This window comes from Lithobates pipiens, unplaced genomic scaffold (assembly GCF_037356315.1).
Source record: "Lithobates pipiens isolate NorthernLeopardFrog02 unplaced genomic scaffold, aLitPip1_a1.2 Scaffold_16, whole genome shotgun sequence".
Classification (NCBI taxonomy): domain Eukaryota; kingdom Metazoa; phylum Chordata; class Amphibia; order Anura; family Ranidae; genus Lithobates; species Lithobates pipiens.
The window spans coordinates 562,839,467-562,858,108 of NW_027507748.1; the positions used below are offsets into that span (position 1 = coordinate 562,839,467).

Genomic DNA, 18,642 nt, shown 5'->3' on the forward strand with positions numbered 1-18,642 from the left:
ACACAAGTTTCTGACAAATCTTTTTGCCCGACCTGCAAAAGGAAGGAAAAAAAAAAGCCTCCAGCCTCATCGAACGCTCCTTCTGACTTCCTTATTTCACCATCTGACATTCCTTTAATAGCTAAGGTTCAGAGTCGCCCAATGACATCAGCGGGTGACCTTGTCCCCTTGTGACGTCATCAACCCAGCATGCCCTGGTCAGTGTCGTCACAAGTCAACCGCTGACATCATTGGGTGAGTCCGCCCCATAGCTATTTAAGAACTGTCAGACAGCGGACCAGGCAGTTGGTGGGAGCCTTCAATGAGATCTGAGGTGTGTTGCTTTATTTTTCTTTTTTTTTGGGTCCAGCGGTGCGACAGGCATCCTGATTGACGATGGATCTACACCAGGGGACTTGTCAAAAACATGTGCTGTGTCTTTATTCACTTTTTACACTTTTTTGGTGAATGGGTAGTCATTCACAACAGGGGTGGGCAGGATCTGGGGGCTCCGGATTCCGCAAACCACCACCCAGGGTTGTGGTAAAGAGGCCCTTGTCTGCATTAACCGCTTTCCTGACCTGCCAGGCTGCATGTTTGGATAAGGGCAGCTTTTTTTTCAAAATTTTGGTGTGGGGTTCCCCTTAAAAATCCTGACCCGTAGGGCCTCGTATCAATTGGTAGGGGGAACCCCATGCTGTTTTTTCCTATTGCCGGCATTCTTTTGTGTACATTTCAGCTGACAGCTGATGAGTACTTCCCGGTGTGCTCCTTAACAACCAGCTATGCTTTACACAGAATTCAAATTGGTTGATCGTTTTTAAACCGATCCAAAAATGTGGAATTCGTTAGAAATCGTAAAAACTAAATTAAATTAAAAATTAATTTCAACTAAATTCATTACTATTTTATTTGAAGAATCGGATACATCCAAATCTTTGAATGCCAAAAATTTGTCCGAATTTACATGCGGATAGAAACAGATTGCACATGTCTATGTGGTATATCTTAAATGGACAGCACATGTTTATCAGGCATTGTGTGATAGAATTTAAAGGGCAGCGCATCTACATTTATTTTTTATTTTTTTTATTTTTTAAATGTGTGTTTATTGAAAAAGTTTTTGCAAAACATAAAGAAAACAAATATATTACAAACAATCATTATTGTCATCACAATCACCACATAGGAATCAACCTTGAGTGAGCTTCATGTTACTAAAATATAAGAAAGGCACATAGAGATAACAATAAGGGGGAGGGGGGAGTTTACAGTAATTGCATAGTGATAAAATAAAAAATAAAAATAAGCACTGGAGGTAAGAGCTACAAATACTGAGGCGTAGCCGCAATAAATTGCCCTAGGGGCATTTGGCAGCGTAAGAGGCTACGGATTCTGGGTTAAATGAGGAGTTGTCCCATAGATCCCATATCTTAGAAAATTGGGGCAGGGAGTCCTGGACCACTGCCGTCATATGCTCCATCCTGCGTATCTGCGCAATAGTGGAGACTAATTGGGAATGCAGGAGACAGCCAGTGGGTAGGTATTACTCTCTTGGCAGCTAAAAGAATAAATGCCATCAGTTTCTTAGCATGTTTAGGTATACCCGGGACCGTGAAGCCCAATAAGTAGTGTGTTGGGTTCAATGGAACATCTGTCTCCAACACTGATTGGAGCAGGGATTGAACCGAGCATCAGAAAGGTATAATTAATGGGCAACCCAAAAGATGTGATAATGCTTACCCACATCGCGCAAACACCTCCAGCATAATCGGGATGGCGAAGGGTCATATTTATTCAACACTTCAGGGATTTTGTCTCTCTCTGCTCCACGCACCTAGAGGCTTTAGAAATGGAAGTCCAGATCTCCTGCCATTGAGGAAGAGATAAAGGGGTAGGTAAAATCTTGGCCCACCTCCGCATGTAGAGATGAGATTCTAACGTGGGTGATGCTGAGTCATGGAGGATCTTGTATATAGAGGATATGAGACTATCTACATTATTTTATTGCAAACAGGTTATACTTACCTGCTCTGTGGAATGGTTTTGCACAGAGAAGACCCGAACCTCCTCATCTTGGGTCCTCCTGTTGTTCTTAGCTCCCCCTCCATTCCAAATGCCCCTATGATAAGTCACTTCGCTATGGGGGCACTTGTGTTGGCTCAATCCTGAATCGGGCTCTGTGTTTCTCTGCTGACACAGCGCAGACCCAGCACTTTGTAGGGTTTGATTAACAGAAGCAAGAGTGAATGGCTTCTGTTGCTGCCCTATCTCCTGTGAGGAAAGAGAGAGAGAGAAGGGAGAAGAGCTGTTGCGGACAGGCACAGCACTGGATTGAGATCGGGCTTGGGTAAGTATTTAGGGGCTGATCATGGAAGGGTTTGTACCTTAAGCCCAGGTTCACACTGAACTGCAGGAATGAAGCCGTACAAGTTCAGCTGAAAATCGCATGATTTCACTCCCGCAGGTCAGTTTCGATTCCGGCCGTGATTTCAGAGACATCTGTGCAGGTTTCTGCACAGATGTCAATGTAAATCGCATCCCGAAATCGCAAAAAGTAGTACAGAAACTACTTTTTGAAATCAGTGCGACGCGGCAAATGCAGCATCACACCGATTAGGACGGTGCTATTTCTGGCAATTGCCGATGATTTGACATGTGATTTGACATGTCAAATCACATGTCAAATCGTACCAATGTGAACCAGGGCTTATACAGAGAATGTATTATGGTAAAAAAACAAAAAACAAAAAAAAAACTTCTGTCTTTTTTTACCACAAGCATTTTTTAAAGAGATTTTACAGTCCACTTATCTATAATCTATCTTTCTATAAAAATAGACTCATATATGAAAGTGTCTGAAAGAACTGTCTGGGTTTCCATCATCATCCTGGTGAGATTACACATTCAGTTATTAATATCATTAAGTGTCATCTTGAATAGTGTTCCTCCAGAATGATTTGTCTCTATTTTGCAATGACATGTTCATAATTTCTGTGACTGTATTCATCAATCTACCTTATTGCTGGTCATCTTCTATTCCCTTTGAATTTTTCAAGCTTGGCTTTTCAGTTGGGTCGAGTTGTTTTTTTTTTTTTTTCATTCTATGTCCAAAATAAGACAGCTTTACTTTAATGCTGCGCTTCTAATGAAAAAATGTGCTTAAATTGTTCACAATTATAATCAGGAATGTTGAAACTCATGGAAACAGTCCTAAGCAGATTGTAAAGCACTGCTTGAGAGGTCTACACTAGAAACATATCAGAAACAAATAATAAAAATAAGGAAAATACAAAAACAAATAGGAAGCGATTGTTTGCGAGGTTGAATAGTGAAGTTTAGGATTATGTCAGGCAAAAGAAATGTTGGCTAAAAACAGGATTATGACACAATACTACTATTACTTTTTTTATATGTGTTTTTTTAGATGTTTAACCACTTGCTGCCCACCCACAGTAGATTTACTGCAGATGGGCAGCACAGGTTGGCCACACAACGTACCTACAGTATATAATGCTGCCTGTCTTCTGAGTTTGGGGAGTGCTCACCCGTGCTATGTCCAAGTTTAGCAAGGAAAAAGCTGCTGAAAAGCAGGGAGAAAAAACAGCCAGATTAGTAAATAAACACAGCCCTTGATTGCCCCTGGATGGTAACCCCTTCCCAGCCAGTGTCATTCATACAGTATCAGTGTACAGTATTATCAATGATCACTGTATTAGTGTCACCAGCGAAGTCAATGTCAGTTATTGACCCTCCAGACCAGTGTCTGTTAGCACCAGATTAACCCGCCATCCTAGCACAGACACACTATAAGTCACTGAACACCAGTGGTGGAAAACTAAGGAGAGGGACGGGATGGCGGCGATCAATGAGATTCTACATGTATGAGCGGCAGTCCAGGAGGATCCTGCTGTATGGCTTCTTCCCACAGCTCAGGGTCACCACCAGTGTGTCATTCACCATCTGCTCCACCAGCACTGGCACCAGCAAGCCAAGCCACAGCTCCTGCCCAGCCTTGGCTTCCATTCTCGCTCCGGCTTCAGGATGCCAGCTCCAGCCCTCCCTGGCCACAGACCTGCACCAGGAACAGGAAGTGTGTCTTGACTGAGACCCAATTGGCCAGGGAGTCTTAGGACTCCCTGGCCAATCGGGGTCTCAGGAGCTGCTTCCTGATTGGCTAGGAGAAGAATCAGGAAGACAATAGCAAATATTAATTTGCGATTAACACACAACTGGGTGGGCTCAGGGCACAGAGCCCACCCTCTTTTAAAGCCAATAAGAGCCTCAGGATCAAATCATGTGCTTCAAAAGAAAAAACACCATTGAAATCCATGTGTCTGGCGCCCTGCATGTAGATTAGGGGCCGGTCACATGGATAAGGGGGGGCGGCACCCCTTACTGCTGATCACTGCCATTACAGTATAGTACAGTGATGGCAAACCTATGGCACGCGTGCCACGGCTGGCACGCAGAGCCATCTCTGTGGGCACGCGAGAGGGTCCTGGTTCACGGTGGGGAGAACATGGCAGCAAACTAACTAACATGGCAGGAAATTAACTGCACGAGTGAGTGGGTGGCTCCGCAGCCTCCGCGCGGAAGGCTACAGACCTGAGAGCACGCAAGGGAGAGAAGCAAGCAGCGGTGAGGTGCGGGAAACTGTCTGCACCAGTGAGTGGGTGGCCCCACATTCTCCGCGTGGTAGGCTACAGGCCTGACAGCACACATGGGAGGGAGAGAAGAGCTTCACTGCTTCATTGTATGGCTGAAGAGGGGCGCAGCAGCCCTGGCGCCTTCTGGAGCTTGGACTCCTCAAACCTCCTTCAACAGTGAGGCCCGGAGAACAGACTGACCGTGGGCCCAGAAGACAAGGACAGGCGAGAGATGCAGGCTGTGAGGGAGCCGCTGGATGGAACAGGGATGGAGACAGGTACTGGGCACAATTATACACTGAATACCTGCAGACAAAGACTAGGGCAGGGAGGCAGAGCAGGGATTTCAGATAAGGACAGAGCTTAGAGGTCTCCCTTTCTCTCAGCTCTCCTCTTTTTCAGCCCCCGTGTCCCCCTCTTTCTGCTCCCCCTCTCTCTGTGCCCCCCCTCTCTCTGTGTCCCCTCTCTCTCTCTCTGTGTCCCCCCCTCTCTCTCTCTCTGTCCCCCCTCTCTCTCTTTCTCTGTGCCCTCCCCTTTATCTTTCTCTGTGCCCTCCCCTTTATCTCTGTCCCATATATCTCTCTGTGTCCCCTCTCTCTCTTTCTCTGTGCCCTCCACTTTATCTCTGTCCCATATCTCTCTCTGCCCCCTCTCTCTCTCAGCATCTCCCACACTCCTCCCCCTCTGTGTCCCCCCTCTCTCTGCCACCCGTGTGTCCCCCCTCTCTGTGTGTGTCACCTATCTCTATCTATCTGTCCCCCCCTCACTCTCTGTCACCCTTCTCTCTCTCTGTCCTCTCTCTCTTTCACTGTGCCCTCCCCTTTATCTCTGTCCCATATCTCTCACACCCTTCCCCCTCTGTCCCCCCTCTCCCTTTCGGTCGCCCCTCCCCCTCTCTGTGCCCCCATCTCTCTGTCCCCACTCTCTCTGCCCCCCCCATGTGCCCCCCCTCTGTGTGTGTCCCCCTATCTCTATCTATCTGTCCCCCCTCACTCTCTGTCACCTTTCTCTATGTGTCCTCTCTCTCTCTCTCTCACAGCCCCCTTTCTCTCTCTCTCACAAACCCCCATCTCACAACCCTCTCTCTCTTACACACAACCCCCCTCTCTCTTACACACACCCCCATCTCTCTTACACACCCCCTCTCTTTTGCTCAGCACCCCTCTCTCGCAAATTGCCGTGTTGGCACTTTACAACACAAAACCAACTTATTTATTTCAGTTTGGGCACTCAGACTCAAAAAGGTTCGCCATCACTGGTATAGTATTTATGTATATAGTTTGTAGACTCTATAACTTTCACATAAACCAATTAATGTACACTCATTGGGATTTTTTATACCAAAGACATGTAGCAGAATACATTTTGGCCTAAATGTATGAAGAAATTAAAACTTTTGATTGGATATGTATTATAATAGAAAGTAGAAAATATCTGGGGGGGGGGGGGGGGGGGTTAAAAATTTCTATCTTCTTTTGATTATATAATTAAGTAAAAACGCAGTGGTGATCAAATACCACCAAAAGAAAGCTCTATTTGTGTGAAAAAATATATAAATTTCATTTGGGTACAATGTTGCATGACTGCACAATTGTCAGTTGAAGCAACGCAGTGCTGAATAGCAAAAAAATGCCTTGGTCATGAAGGGGGTAAAACCTTCCAGAAGTCAAGTAGTTAAAGGAGAAGTATAGTCAAAGCTCTTTTGGCTATACTTCTCCTATGGATCACAGGAGTGCAGTTTATTCTGCACTCATGTGACCCGTTTTTAGCCTACAGCGGGCTAAAGCTTGCTGTCGGCTGATGTCACAGAGTGTTTGTACTTTGTATATCTTTCGTTTGACACAAGTTCTGTATCTGTTGCTAAGTTGAATCATTTTTTATGCTATTGAGGAGAATGATTTTAGGTACCCTATTTCCCCGAAAATAAGACCTAGCGTAATTGTCGGTGATGGCTGCAATATAAGCCCTACCCCCCAAATAAGCCTTACCCTGTTTCCCCCAAAAATAAGCCCTACCCTGAAAATAAGACCTACATGGACTTTAACGAGCTCTTATTTGGGGGGGTAGGGCTTATATTGCAGCCATCACAGACAATCATGCTAGGTCTTATTTTATGGGAAACAGGGTATAGGGTGTTTGCAACATTAGGCCACCCCAATACTCTTCCCCGGTACTTAGCAGGGATGATCAAATCTCTCCACCTAATTTTGGGGATCCGTCCATGTGCTACTGGCTGCCAAGACCTAAATTATACTTTTTTTTTTTGCTAGGCCAGCTGCCTTGTTCTCCTTCCCATCAACACACACAGAACCAAAACTTGATCATCATCACAGAATTTTATAATCAAATAAACACAATAACAAGCAGAAACATGTCCATGGAGACACAGTTAGTACTGTACTGGTAACCTGAAGATATTTCAGCAATAAAGCATACAGTACATACAGAAATGGATGCAATCCATTTGGTACCTACAAAAATCCAGCTGCCACCTACGCCGAGCAGGTGGCACAAGTAATGTTGTTGCATAGGTGACACATTGATTGTTGAAGCATGCACTATTATTTTTAGTGTATGTCAACAAATTAATTCAGGTTAACATTTGTTTTAAATAGTGCTAGTTTAAATCCTTGGGATACATTGACAAGCACTGGCTGATTTTTAGGCCTCATACACACGGAGCTAAGCTAGTACCGGCACCAGAAAATAAACGGCGTTAAAATCACAGCTTTCAGCAGCTATCCTCTGCTTCTGTTCAAAATCAGTGGTTGCCTATGGGAGCCCATTGATTTGAATAGAAGTCGCACCAGAAGTCAAAGCAAGATGATCTGACTTGTGGAGCGACTGGTGTGTGGAGAATCTTGAAGGGGAACCCTGCCAAAATGTAAAAAAAATTTTTGCGTGTGGTTTTTACCCAAGACGATACCAGACCCTTCCATTTGGTATGGATCTTAAGGGGAACCGAACCCCCACACCCAAAAAAATGGCGTGGGTATCCCCCTAAGATCCATAGCAGACCCTTATCTGAGCACGCTGCCCGGCAGGTCAGGAAAGGGGAGGACAAGCGAGCGCCCCCCCCCCCCCATCCTGAACCATACTGGGCCATATGCCCTCAACATGGGGGGGTGGGTGCTTTGTGGCGTGACAGGCATTGGCGTTTTAAGCTCCAAAAAAAAAAAAATCACAGGACCAGCCCATTCTGAGGATCCTGCGCTAGAGCACCTTATCCCCATGTTGATGAGGACAAGGGCCTCTTACCGACAACCCTTGCCCTGTGGTTGTCGGGGTCTGCGGGGGCTTATCAGAATCCGGAAAGGGGTGGGGGGCTGGGATCTGGGGGCCCCCTTGTTAACCACCTCAGTACAGTGCAGTTACACCCCCTTCCTGACCAGACCAATTTTCAGCTTTCAGCGCTCTCACACTTTGAATGACAATTACTCAGTCATCCAACACAGTATCCATATGAAACTTGCGTCCTTTTTTCCACACAAATAGAGCTTTCTTTTAGTGGTATTTAATCACTAGTGGGTTTTTTATTTTTTGTGCTATAAATAAAATAAAACGTAAATTTTGTGAAAAAAATGCCTTTTTCTTCGTTTCTGTCATAAATTTTTGCTAATTAGTAATTTTTCTTCATAAATTTTGGCCAAAATTTATACTGCTACATATCTTTGGTAAAAATAACCCACATTAGTATATATTATTTGGTCTTTGTGAAAGTTATAGAGTCTACAATCTATGGTGCCAATCACTGAAAATTCATCACTTCTGATCAGGCCTTCAGTACATCAGGTGTACCTCATTTCTTGAGACTCTAACTAGTCAGGAAAGTACAAATACCCCCCAAATGACCCCTTTTTACAAAGTAGACATCCCAAGGTATTAAGTAAGTAGCATGTTGAGTTTTTTTAAGTTGTCATTTTTTCCCACAATTCTTTGCAAAATGAAGATTTTTTATTTTTTTTTATTTTTTTTTACTAAATTGTCATATTATCAGGTTATTTCTCACACACAGCATATGTATACAACAAATTACCCCCCAAAATACATTCTGCTACTCTTCCCGAGTACGGCGATACCACATGTGTGAGACTTTTACACAGCCTGGCCACATACAGAGCACCAACATCGATGTAGTACCTTCAGACGTTCTACGAGCAAAAATGACGCATCTCATTTCTCAACCACCTATTACACTTTTGAAGGCCCTGGAGTACCAGGACAATAGAATTTCCCATAAAATCACCCCATTTTGGAAAGCTAACACCCCAACGTATAATCTGTGAGGCATAATGAGTCTTTTGAATGGTTAATTTTTTTCCAGAAGTTTTTGGAATATGTGGAAAAAAATTAAAACGCATTTTTTTTTACACAAAATTGTCAATTTATAAGATATTTCTAACACATAGCATGTATATAGCAAAAATTACACCCCAAAATACATTCTGCTACTCTTCCCGAGTACGGCGATACCACGTGTGTGAGACTTTTACACAGCCTGGCCACATAGATGGGCCAAACATTGAAGTAGTACGTTCAGGCGTTCTAGGAGCATAAATGACACATCTTATTTCATTCCTACCCATCACACTTTTGAAGGTCCTGGACCACCAGGACAGTGAAATTACCCACAAAATGACCCCATTTTGGAAAGTAAACACCCCAACGTATATTCTATGAGACATGGGCTGCAAATAGGTACTCGGGTACTCTGATGGGCTGGAGATAGGTACTCGGGTACTCAGGTGGACTGTGACAGGTACTCGGGTACTCAGATGGACTGGAACAGGTACTCGGGTACTCAGATTGCCTGGTGACAGGTACTCGGGTACTCTGATGGCCTGGTGACAGGTACTCGAGTACTCTGATGGCCTGGTGACAGGTACTCGGGTACTCTGATGGCCTGGTGACAGGTACTCGGGTACTCTGATGGCCTGGTGACAGGTACTCGGGTACTCTGATGGCCTGGTGACAGGTACTCGGGTACTCTGATGGCCTGGTGACAGGTACTCGGGTACTCTGATGGCCTGGTGACAGGTACTCGGGTACTCTGATGGCCTGGTGACAGGTACTCTGATGGTTTGGTGACTGGTATTTGGGTACTCTGAAGGGCGGTGACAGGTACTCAGATGAACTGTGACAGGTACTCGGGTACTCAGATGGGCTGTGACAGGTACTCGGTACTCTAATGGACTGTGACAGGTACTCGGTACTCTAATGGACTGTGACAGGTACTCGGTACTCTAATGGACTGTGACAGGTACTCGGTACTCTAATGGACTGTGACAGGTACTCGGGTACCCTGATGGGCCGTGACAGGTACTCGGGTATCCTGATGGGCCGTGACAGGTACTCGGGTACCCTGATGGGCCGTGACAGGTACTCGGGTACTCTGATGTGCCGTGACAGGTACTCAGGTACTCTGATGTGCCGTGACAGGTACTCGGGTACTCTGATGTGCCGTGACAGGTACTCGGGTACTCTGATGTGCCGTGACAGGTACTCGGGTACTCTGATGGGCCGGGACAGGTACTCGGGGTACTCAGATGAACTGTGACAGGTACTCGGGTACTCAGATGGGCTGGGACAGGTACTCGGGTACTCAGATGGGCTGGGACAGGTACTCGGGTACTCTGATGGGCTGGGACAGGTACTCGGGTACTCAGATGGGCTGGGACAGGTACTCGGGTACTCTGATGGGCTGGGACAGGTACTCGGGTACTCTGATGGGCCGGGACAGGTACTCGGGTACTCTGATGGGCTGGGACAGGTACTCGGGTACTCTGATGGGCTGGGACAGGTACTCGGGTACTCTGATGGGCTGGGACAGGTACTCGGGTACTCTGATGGGCTGGGACAGGTACTCAGGTACTCTGATGGGCTGGGACAGGTACTCAAATACTCTGATGGACTGTGACAGGTACTCTGATGGACTGTGATTGACAGGCACTATGAGGGGTGGTGACAGGTCCTCTTTATTGGGGGGGGGCAATCAGTATGTTTGGTGTACACTGTATGCGGTAACGAGATGTTACCGCAATCTCCTCCTCACACACGATCGGTGTGTGAGGAGGAGAACCTGGTAACATCCCGTTACCGCGGTTTGTTTACATTTTAGTGATCGGCTGTGAAAGGATCACAGCCGATCACGTGGGTAAACAGCCAGCCAATGGCTGTTTACCAGTGTCGGTGACGAGCAGTGTTCCCGGGGAACACGCCGCCACCGACGTGCACGCGCAGCGCGCTCGCGATCGCGCGCATGCGCCGTGCACGTAGGGGGTGTGACCATCTGTGATCGGCCGTGACTTCATCACGGCCGATCACGTGGTAAACAGCCATAACGAATGGCTGTTCACCCCCTTCGGTGGCGAGCGGTGTCTCCGTGACACGCCGCCACCGAAGAAACAGGGATGCGCGCGCACGATCGCGCGCATCCCTGTTTAAACGGGAGGCCGTCATATGACGGCCTCCCGCCACAATAGCTGCGCCGCCTGGCCGTCATTTGACGGCCGGCGGTCAGCAACTAGTTAAAGTGGGCTTCCACATTCTGATAAGCCCCCCGCCCACGCACCCCGACAACCACAGACCAAGGGTTGTCGGGGAGAGGCCCTTGTCCTCATCAACATAGGGGCAAGGTGCTTTGGGGTGGGGGCGCAGGGCCCCCCCTGTCCCAAAGCACCAACCCCCCCATGTTGAGGGCATGTGACCTGGTATGGTCCGGGGGGGAGGGGGGGGCGCTCACTTTCCTGATCTTCCCGGGCTGCGTGCTTGGATAAGGGTCTGGTATGGATTTTGGGGGGAGCCTCACGCAAATAATTTTTTTACATTTTGGCGGGGTTCCCCTTCAAGATTCTCAGCACACAAGTCACACTGTTAGTTTGATCATCTTGATCCAACTTCTGGTGTGACTTCTATTCAAATCAATAGGCTCCCATAGGGAACCACTGATTTTGAATAGAGGCAGAGAAACGCCGGATGAGGCTTAACGCTGTGTATACAGCATTAAGCCCCATTAAACCATTTAATACCTTTTACCCGCGCCTTTTTTAGCTCTAGCACTGGATCCTTAGAATGCACTGGTCCTGGGTTTTTTTCTGGAGCTTAAAAACGCCAAAGCCTGTTACAGCTCAAAAACACCATGGGGTGTATGAGTCAATTGAATAACATGGAGTGGCATTTTTAAAGCGGAGGTCCACCCTAAAATGGACCTCCGCTCATCGGAATCCCCCCCCCTCCGGCGCCACAATCGGCACCTTTCAGGGGGGAGGGGGGTGCAGTTACCTGGATAATCCAGGTAACTGCACCCACTTCCGGGCTAGCTCTCTGCGGAACGGGGCGTACGTTACGCCCCCGTTCCGCAAGCGCCCGCCCCCTTCAGCAAGTGCCCCGCTGCCTGCTGGGAAACACACAGCTCCCAGAGGCAGCGGGGACCGTCCGGATTGCGCCGCGCGGCTCGCGCATGCGCAGTAGGGAACCGGGAAATGAAGCCGAAAGGCTCCATTTCCTGATTCCCATACCCAAGATGGCGGCGGGACCCGGCAGCCGAGCGAGCGATCGGCTTCGGGTGCCGACATCGCGGGCGCGCTGGACAGGTAAGTGTCACTATTTAAAAGTCAGCAGCTGCAGTATTTGTAGCTGCTGGCTTTAAAAAAAAAAAAAAAAAACGCAGAGTCCCGGTGGACTCCCGCTTTAAGCTGCAAAAAAAGCTCAAAAATGTCAATGTAAAATCGTACATGTGTATGAGGCCTTAAATTTACAATATTTATATGCTGTCACCTGTGGAGCTTGCAATCATCGGCCAAGCACATTGGTAAAAGCAAACAGACACTTGTTTATTCCAAACAAATAGGCAAACAGAAGCACTGCTTGTCTTCAGGAAACTGAAAACACAGCATAGTCCATACTCAGGTTCAAAATTACAGAACAAGTGAAAGGCACACCACCACCATAGCAATGTCACTTTGGGGTTTTCTGGTTGGCTTCAGGTTTTTCACATCCTAAGCTTAGGCCACCCTACTCACACAAATGTCCTATTAGCTCTCTAACAGCCAGCTGCAGACTGTTTCCTCTTATTTTCTGGACTATGAGGCAACCTTCCAGACCCAAGCCCCTGTAATCAGGATTTGGATGTCCTTCCTACTCAAAACTCTTCAAACCTCCCAAATTCCAGGTCACTAATAAGGCCTTAGCAATCTAGAGAGTGGTGAAAACCACTCCTTGCCTACAGGCCGACTACCACAGAATGGTTGAGAACCACTGAGCAATTAGCATTACCTTCAAATCATCCCCCTTAAACCGACCTCAACCCAAACAGTGGGAAAACATACCTGCCATTCAGGACCCAACACTGGCATCCTGTACAATGCTTTATAGGGCCTATTAATGACAATGGCAGTGCATGAAAACATATAATTGGTAATGATGCACATAAAAATGCATGATAATAAAAGTGAAAAATTATATAAATGTAAAATATTATATAAACAATAAAATTGCATAAACACAAAGTGTAAAAACATCCAAGTGAAGGCACCGTGAGGGCTAATAAAACGGAATCAAGTGAAGCAGTTCATAAATGTAAATGTGAAAAAGTTCTTTGAAGCCTCCCTTCCCGAAAAACTTGACACAGATGTAAATATGTCAATCAAATTCTGACAACGGTGTACACACGATAGGCTACTCTTACTGGCAGAGATGGACACACATACTAAACGGCCGTGGGTCAAATGCGCTTGTAATTCTCCTGTTGGGAGTATCTCGCCAATACTGAAATGTTTGTTGCAGTGGATGTGAGGATGCCCAAAATCAGACTTGTATCTTTGTGCAGACTCTCGAAAATCGGTGAGGCATTTTTAATAGTAAACTTGTCCTTGAAGAAGAACTTCTGTACACAACTTTCTATGATGTTGTTGCCCTCTGGATGAATTGTACATTTTGTTCTGGTTGCAATGGGATTAATCTACTAAAGGCGAATAGACTGTGCACTTTGCAAAGTGTAGTTGCTCTAGAGTTTAGTAAATGTGGTAAAGCTTCACTTTGCAATGAGTACCCAATCACATGTAAAAAACAGCATTTTTGTTTTTTAAAAAACAGCATTTTTGCTTGCACATGACTGGGTTATGAAAGTCAGCAGAGCTTCTGTTCATTTACTAAGCTCTGGAGCAGTTGCGTTTGCAAAGAGCACAGTCTATTTACCTTTAGTAAATCAACCCCACTGCGCCTGCACACTTTTTAGTACTCTGTGATTGCTTGTCTTATTTTCCACCTCCAGGTCACTTTTTACATTGTCACAATACAACCCAGTGACCAAAGCGGGCAGACCTTTGCTACAATGTTTTATTTAAAAGTAATCACTACAGCTACTCAATTGTAACATTTTATATTTACATTTTATCCACTCTACTTTCAGATTTCAGAAGACTGCTCAGAGGATTCTGCGGCACCTGAACACAGCAGTAATGAGGAGATCGTGGAGGAGCCAGAAACCACAGATGTGGAGGAAGAACACAGTTTGGAGCTGTCAGACACAGCCGCCAGCCAGCTGACCCCTCCTGAAAACACATGCCCAGGAATTGGCAGGACCCGACGTCTCTCAGATTTCCGAGCTTGGTTTGCAGAAAATTTTCGCCACTGCTCAGAATCAGAGGAAGGTAAACCAAAGCATTATAAATATTTATATTTTTCATTATATTACTTAATAGACACAAATTTCAGTGTCTGTTTAGCCTTGAGATTGATGTTGAGGTTTCCTATTGGTTGGTGAAGGGTGGGGCCAAGCTTGACTTTAACGGGAAAGTCAAGATTTGCTTATAATTTTAGTTACCTATATCCATAGATGTAATTTTCTCTTAAAGTTTTTCACCCTCCCCATCCCCACATATTTTAAAATGAACCCCTACCTTCATGGTGGTGAGATCAGCACATTTTAGCTATGCAACCAACCAGAATATCCAATCATGTCCAGCGGATCTATCACTATCCAACGAAGATCCTCCTCTCTTCTGCTAGTGCTCGGTCTAGCGCCGCCGTGTTTTGCCGTGACATCATTGAGAGGTTGCCAAATGCCACGCCCCCTCCTTTTTTACTGAATGAAAGGCTTTACCTACAGGTATATGCAGTGTTCATATCTCAGAAGGCAAAAGGGGAACAGTGCACATTGCTCGCCTTGGATAATGATGGGCAAGGGGGGACAGGGATGGGCAATTTCATTAAAAAAAAGGATATTAAAAAAAAGAAAAAGAGGAGGGCTGGAGAGGAGGGATGATGATTTGGAGGGTGAAGATCCATTTTACAGTAAACCAAATCCTTCTTCTCCTGGGATACAAGGTACCATAAGGGGCCAGAGATACCTTTACATAATCTGGGAACCCTCGGGGTTATGGAGTGACATTTGGCCAGCAGCATGTTATGCCTAACCCTATAGACATACCGACCTCAGAAAGTCTATTATTGGCATACGAGTAGTTGTGAGGTACAGCATAATTTGCCTAGTACAAGTTTACTTTTGAGTATTTTTACACAATGTTTTCTTAATTATATTCTCAGTTTAAATTAGCCAGGTTGTCATAAATATTAGTTTATCTTTCATCTTCTATGCACCTCCCTTTTTATGCTTTACTAATAGGAATCCTAGCCAAGGTCCTTCACCTTTCTTGCTGTATTTATCAGCTGTGTGGGATCGCTTTGCTTTTAGTGGATTTTCATTGACAGAATAATGCCACGTACACACGATCGGACATTGACCGATAACAAAATCCATGTATTTTTTCCGATGGATGTTGGCTAAAACTTGTCTTGCATACACACGGTCACACAAAGTTGGACAGAAATTGCGAACGTTAAGAACGCGGTGACGTACAACACCTACGATGAGCCGATAAAAATGAAGTTCAATAGCCAATGCGGCTCTTCTGCATGCGTGGAACTTTGTGCGTCGGAATTGTGTACATACGATCTAATGGATTTTGTTGTCGGAAAATTTGAGATCCAGATCTCAAATTTTGTGTGACGGAAATTCCGATGGAAAATTTCAGATGGAGGCTACACACGGTCGGAAATGTCCGACAAAAAGCTCCAGATGAACATTTTCCGTCGGAAAATCTGACCGCGTGTACGGGGCATTAACCTTCCTAGCGGTAATCCCGAGTCTGGCTCGGGTTGGGATTTTACTAACACGAGCGGTAACCCCGAGCCAGACTCGGGATCGCATTGCTGGATGCAGGGAGGACACAGGGTGAGTTACTTACCTTGTCCCCTGGATCCAGCGATGTCCTCCGCGCTGTGTGATCAAGCTGTCCTCCGCTCGATTCACAGTGCCGAATGCCGCCGAGCTCCGTTCCCTGCGACGTTACGCCGCACGGGAACCAAGATCGGCGGCAAATTAAAAAAAAGTAAAAAGACACAAAACACACACAGCACTGTAATCTTACAGATTACAGTACTGTATTAAAAAATTACACACCCCCTTTGTCCCTAGTGGTCTGTGTAGTGCCCTGCATGCACTTTTATATTATAAATACTGTTTTTTTCTGCCTGAAATTTGGAGATTGTCCATAGCAACCAAAAAGTGTCCCTTTTTCAGTGTTTTAGGATTTGATTACATTATTGAATAATTTTTATTATTATTTATTATATTATAAACTTTATCATACCCGAGATGTCTACTAGACTCTGGTTTGAACAGATTTAAGAGAGTTATTCCTAAGAATTACAGGACTACAATATAAAACGCCAAATTTCCATACAAAATAATTGTACCGCTTTTAGCACCTAAATCCAGACTGAATCATACCACCAGGGAGGTTAATCTTCTCAACAGGCTCAATTTACTATAACAAGAGTTGTTTGTCAATAACAGCCATTTTCTAGCAAAAAGAGCTAATTAGAGTTGAAAATAATAACAACATAATGAACAATAAAGATCCATTTTGTATGGATATATCTTAAAGAACAAAATTACCAATATCCATATATATATACATATATATATATATATATATATATATATATGAGAGAGAGAAAGAGAGTCAATAAGTCTTGAATCATATTTAAAATATATAATTTTTAAATTAACCTTGTTAAAATCATGTGCAAACTTATGCTAATCATAAAAGACCCCACTTTTTCTTGTATAAAACATACACATTTCAGTGTATAATACATACATTTATAATACAGTGGCAGTTATGCTACCTCCATATCTACCCATCCAATATGCCTGTCACCCATTTGATTTCATCAGTTGGATCGAAATTCAGCTGGTTCAGCAGGGACTGGCCGAATTTCATTCCATCTATGGCCGTTCCCGTTTCAGAGAAGTTGACTTACCAGATGGATGGGCAAATTCATTCAAAATACTGATCCATGCATGGCCATCCTTAGACCAGTGGGCCACTTCCTCAGGAGAAGTCAAGTCATCTTCTTAGAAAGTGGACTATTGCATATCTTCCCATAAGTTTCTATTTGAATGGTATTGTGATGTGCATGATTTTAATTAAATTAAATAAGAATATATATACACCAGTATTTAAAAAGTGATTCATGATCTGTTATGTGCCTGAAACATCCCGTCTTATTTGTTCACATTTTTTCGCTTGAAAATACGGAACACTCAAAGGGCTGCAAGCAACTCGCTTTATGGTCCGGTTGATTTACTAAAAGATTTGAAGATTTTCAATCAAAAAAATATGTGAAAATTTATTTAAATTATCCTTGTGAAAAGCAGATTCTCGTTCACTCAATCTTGTACAGAAATTTTTCACACAAATAGATAACTGTCAATATTAATCAATAAAAGTCATTATTAACACAATTTTTGAGTGAAGATTCTTAACTCCTCCAATAAATCAACAAAAGATGTAGAGAAATTACCATTTTAGCATGCATAATTTTTAGAAATTAGACATACTTTAATAAAGCTGTGAATTCACCCTTGTACGTTGTAAGGTATATGGGTGCAGCATGGGTGTGACAATACAACCAGTGTTATTCTGTACTACAAAAGGGAAAATAAAGGATTGTGCTTGTTCCTGTTTAAAGGATGTTTCACTTTTGGCTCTTAACATGTAATTAGATGAAATTATAGTTCACTGGGGATTTTAAAGCCACCAAATTAATGTCTGACCTGGAATGTACCCTAGATTGAAAGCAATAGTAATTACACGTTATTGCGGTGACAATTCTTAGGTATTAATATACAGACATTGATTTTGGTTTCATGTAGTTTGTACTTTATTCACTGTCAAAATCATCTACATTTTAATAAATAAGATAATTTTATTCTATTTGTATTGGATCTGTGGTAGTCAAGCTGTGTTGTAGTTTTTTACAAATATGCGTAATATATTAGAAAATAAATTCTACCCCTTGACCCATGAGGATGGAGGCCTACCATGAAATTTGTTAGTATTGAGACTTTAATTATAAGGCTGTAAAGTAGCTTATCCCCCTGATATGTTAACCCTATGATACTCTAATGTAGACGTATGGTATATTTTTAGTGACCATATATTTTGAGTCATTATTTCACTATTTACCTGAAAGCAAATTTATAGAATTTTTAGAATTTTCCCAAGCTTGCTCTTTCATGCTTTTTTGTTACAGTATTAAATATAGAGAATTGTAGATGTGCCAAGTTGAATGTGTTCTAGTGGGGGGGATCGGATGCTGGTCAGATGCTGGTTTTCCAGCATGCCCATTCAACAGAAGCTGCTGTCTGTTCAACAGAAGCTTCTATAAGACAGACAGCTGTATACACGGGCTGAAAGTCAGACGTCTCCAGTGTGAAAGGGGCTAAAGCAGAGTTTAAGTCAGGATCTACAAATACTGTAGCTGCTGACTTTTAATATAAGGACACTTACCTGTCCAGGGAGCCTGCGATGTTGGCACCCAAAGCAAATCCATCCATCGGCTTTGGGTGCAGGCGCCGGCACCCTTATTAAGGGGAATGGGAAGTGAAGTATTGCGACTTCACAGCATGTTTCCTACTGCACATGTGCGAGTCGCTCTGTGCTTT

At 44.3% G+C, this 18,642-nt stretch overlaps 1 protein-coding gene across 1 annotated transcript in view; it reads left to right on the forward strand.

Annotated features, from left to right (window-relative positions):
* Window positions 1–18,642, forward strand: part of ARHGEF25 (Rho guanine nucleotide exchange factor 25) — a 479,971-nt gene that overhangs the window by 108,533 nt on the left and 352,796 nt on the right. The window contains exon 2 of the mRNA XM_077483624.1: window positions 14,038–14,278. Within this exon, the coding sequence (XP_077339750.1) occupies window positions 14,038–14,278 (241 nt within the window). The remainder of the gene's footprint in view (window positions 1–14,037; window positions 14,279–18,642) is intronic.